Source organism: Chelonoidis abingdonii, chromosome 11, assembly GCF_003597395.2.
Source record: "Chelonoidis abingdonii isolate Lonesome George chromosome 11, CheloAbing_2.0, whole genome shotgun sequence".
Classification (NCBI taxonomy): Eukaryota; Metazoa; Chordata; order Testudines; family Testudinidae; genus Chelonoidis; species Chelonoidis abingdonii.
In genome coordinates, this window is record NC_133779.1 from 45,368,437 (window position 1) to 45,372,140 (window position 3,704).

Here is a 3,704-nt window from a genome sequence, read left to right on the forward strand (position 1 = left end):
ACCCCCTGCAGCCCAGTGCCCCCTGCTGAGCCCTGCCCCTCCCCTGCAGACCCCCCCGTGAGCCCCACTTCCGCCCCCCTGCAGCCCAGCGCCCCCCGGTGTCTGGCTGGGGCACGGGGGCAGCGCGGGTTCTCCGGCGGAGGGGGGCCTCTTACTGCTGCCCATGGTGGTGGCCAGGACGGGCGCTGAGTCCTGACTGGCCCCCAGCGGCGAGTAGGCGTGGAGGCGGATGTGGTAGGTGGTGGCAGGCGCCAGGCTGGTGACGAGGTGCTGGAAGGTGGTTTTGCTCACGGCCTCCTGCAGCTCCCGGCTGGCAGACTCTGAAACATGCAGGCCCAAGGGGCTGATGAGCTGCTGCCAGGGGCTGGGGTCTCATTGCAGGTCAGGGGCCGGGGGGGATGGAATGGGAGGGGGCTAGGGGCTTGCTCCAGGTCAGGATCAGGGGCAGGGGGCTCACTGCAGGTCAGGGGCAGGGGGGCATGGCATGGGAGTGGGTTGGGGGCTCGCTGCAAATCGGGGAGGGGGCATGGAATGGGGGTGCTGGGGACTCGCTGCGGGTGAGGTTCAGGGCGGGGAGCATTGAATGGGAAGGGGCTGGGGGGGGTGCAGCCTGGGGGCTTGGCGGGAGGGATCTGGCTGGGAGGGGCTTGCTGGGGGAATGTAAGTGGGGAGAGCCCGGGGGGGAAGCGAGGCCTGGGGTGGGCCGGGCTGCTCACTCCCGCCCTGCGGACATGCAGCACATATCCGATGAGCCCCTCGGTCACCTCTGGGGGGGGCTCCTGCCAGGACCCCTGGATGGAGGTGGTGGAGAGCGCGGTGGCCTGGACGCCCCCGGGGGAGCTGGGCAGCTCCTGGGCCAGGGTGACAGCCAGGTGGGCGCTGGCCTGGTTGGTGCCCGCGCTGTTCTCAGCGATGCACTGGTAGATCGCTTCATCCCCTGCCGCGAGCCCCTGGAGCAGCAGGGTGCTGGGGGGGCCAGAGAGTGAGGGGCTGGGATCGGCCCTGCCCCCTCAGGCACCTGGTTCCTCGCCCTGGGGCCAGTGCCCCATTCCCTGCCCCCCAACCAGCCAGCTTCCCGCCCTAGGGTCAGTGCCCCCTAGAAGGTCAGGGCCCCATGCCCCAGTCCCCACCCTCCCCCCAAGTTAGCCAATTCCCTGCCGTGGGGCTGGACTGGGGCCAGGGCCCCAGTGCCCCTGCTCATCTGTTATTGTGGGTGAGTTTGATGTTCTCTCCCGGCGTCAGGATCTTGCCGTTCTTCAGCCAGACAAGGTGGGGCTCAGGGACGCCCTGTGCCATGCAGGTGAAGCTGGCACTGCTGCCCAGCGGCTTGGACACCAACTGGGGCCACAGCACGAACTCCGGGGGGGCTGCGGGGGAGGGTGTGTTGGGTGGGGAGCAGACTGCCTGCCCCTCCCTCCCATCCCCAGCTCCAGCGTCTCCCTGCTCCCCCACCTGTCCCACCGACCCCCGTGGGGGAAGCCCCACAGTCCCACCCCTGGGCTTGCCACAGTGACCCTCCATGGCCCCAGCAGAGGCCGAACAGGCACCAGCCACACTGCCAAGGCCTGCGCAGAGCCCAGAGCGACCCCAGGTGGGCCGGGCAGCGACCCGTGGCCAACACCCAGCCCCAGTGAGCCGCTGGCACCCCAGAGAGCGGGGCTGGGCCTGGGAAGGGCAGCACAGCTTGGGGGAGCCCCCGCCAAGCTCAGGCACCGGCCCATGGGCCTATTTTGCCTGGATGACTTGCCCATCAAGGCATTGGCCTGGGGCTGGCAGAGCCCCTCGTAGCCCCTGGCTCCCAGCTGCCGAGCACCCCTCCCCCAGCTCCTCTGAGCCCCTCAGCCCCACAGTAGCCGCCCCTTGGCGGCCCTGAGCCAAGCTGGCAAGCCGAGAAAGGCCCACTGAGCTGCTGTGACGGGGCCGCAGCTCATACGCGCAGCAAAGGAACAGCCTGCGGGGCTGCACAATAGCCTGCGGCAGCAGGTTGCAGCCCATCACTCTGCCTGGGGGCAGGGGTCCTGCGTCCTCCCCCCCCACCCCCCGGCCCTCAGCCCTGTGCCACCAGCCGCAGTGAAATGGTGCCACCAGCCAGGGGCTGGGACCTGCCCCTGGGGGGATGCACTGGATTGACCCCCCTCCGCTTGGAACTGGACCCCTGCCCTGCCCCACCATGCAGTGAATTGCACCCCCACCCCCAGCTGGGGTTTGCAGAGAGATGCCCCCAATCCCCAGGGCCCCTCCCCTGCCAGAGCCCTGGGCTCCCTGATCCCAGCGTCACCTGCTGTGGCGTGAAAACGCCCCTAGGAGCAGGCGTGGGGCCCAAACAGCCACCTGGCCAGGCCGGCTGCTGAAGGTGATTTATTCCCACGCCGGCCCTGCCCAGGGGCGAGCGGGGGGGGCTGGGCAGGTTCCCAGCCCCTCTGCAGCCTGGGGAGAGGGTGGGGAAGAGGTCACAGGGAGGGGGCGGGGGGGGTCACCCCCCCACAACCTTTGCCCCATTGCTCAGACACAGCCAAGTGCGAATTCTCCATCCGTCCGTCCCTTGCCCGGCTGCTCCAGGGGCTCGGGGGCTGACTGTCTGTCCAGGCAGTTGTGAGCCATCTGCCCCCCCGGCCTGTCTGTCCGGCTGGCTGGTCCCTGCCCCGTCCTGGGAGAGAAGCAGGTGCCCCTCACTCTCGCCCTGCAGACTCACCCTGCACCATGAGGATGCCCTGGGCTGTGCGGCGCACGCAGGTGCCCGGCCGGTTGGCAGCGCACACGTAGACCCCGGTGTGTTTCATGGAGACGTCCGAGATCATGAGGTTGCTGGTTCCCAGCACCTGGATCCCTTCCACGCCGATGGAGCGTCCATCTGGGGGTGGGGGGAGCCGGGGGTGAGGGGGACAGGGCCATGGCGGTGCAGCCTGTTAGCCAGGGGTCTGTGCACCCCCCAGTCACTCAGCCCCCAGCCCCACTGCCCCTCCCTCCACCCCTTCCCACAGTGCCCCCTACTCAGCTTCTTCAATGTTCACCCCCCCCCAGCCCATGGTACCCTGTGATCTCCCTGGGGTCTTTCCAGTCCCCACCCCCGAAGCTTCCCCCACAAAGTGACCCTACGCCCCAGAGCAGCCTGGCGCCCCCTCACCGAGCCGGCTCCAGGAGACGATGGGCCACGGGTTGCCGGTGGCGATGCACTCCAGGATAGCTGTCTGGTGCACCATGATGGTCAGGTTCTGGGGACCCGACAGGATCATGGGCTCCTTGTAGAGTTTGGGGGCTAAGACTAAGGGGAGAGGGTGATAATGGAGCCTAGGAGTCTGGGCTGCCAGCCCCGCTCATCCCAGCTCTAACCCCCCCCAGACCTCCCTCCCTTTCCAGAGCCGGGGAGAGAACCCAGGAGTCCGGGCTTTCAGCCCCCACCCCCCGGGCTAACCCCTCGACTGGGCTCCTGCTGGCTGCCCCTCACCGGGCCATGGTCTGCACTCATTACTGATGGCCAGCTGGGCCTCCTGGCTGCAGTGGCTGTTGGCGATGTTGCTGGCCACGCAGCGGTAGGCGCCCACATCGGCTCGCCGCACACCCGTGATGTGCAGGATGCCAGCCGGCAGCAGGGTGAACCTGTGGGGGAGCGTGAGGGTCAGGGAGCGGAGCCAGAGCCCAGGGCAGGGGCTAAGCCCGAGGCTGGTGCCTGGGGAGCACAGCGCAGCGCTAGCAGAGCCCCCCCT

General features: G+C 69.0%; 1 protein-coding gene across 1 annotated transcript in view; it reads right to left on the bottom strand.

The window, feature by feature from the left end:
• The window catches only part of LOC116832741 (immunoglobulin superfamily DCC subclass member 3-like), an 18,085-nt gene that overhangs the window by 8,007 nt on the left and 6,374 nt on the right, over positions 1 to 3,704 (bottom strand). Inside the window, exons 3-8 of the mRNA XM_075071372.1 lie at positions 3,413 to 3,597; positions 3,125 to 3,262; positions 2,693 to 2,851; positions 1,205 to 1,367; positions 717 to 969; positions 156 to 318 (exon numbers count right to left, since the gene is read on the bottom strand). Of these exons, the coding sequence (XP_074927473.1) occupies positions 156 to 318; positions 717 to 969; positions 1,205 to 1,367; positions 2,693 to 2,851; positions 3,125 to 3,262; positions 3,413 to 3,597 (1,061 nt within the window). The remainder of the gene's footprint in view (positions 1 to 155; positions 319 to 716; positions 970 to 1,204; positions 1,368 to 2,692; positions 2,852 to 3,124; positions 3,263 to 3,412; positions 3,598 to 3,704) is intronic.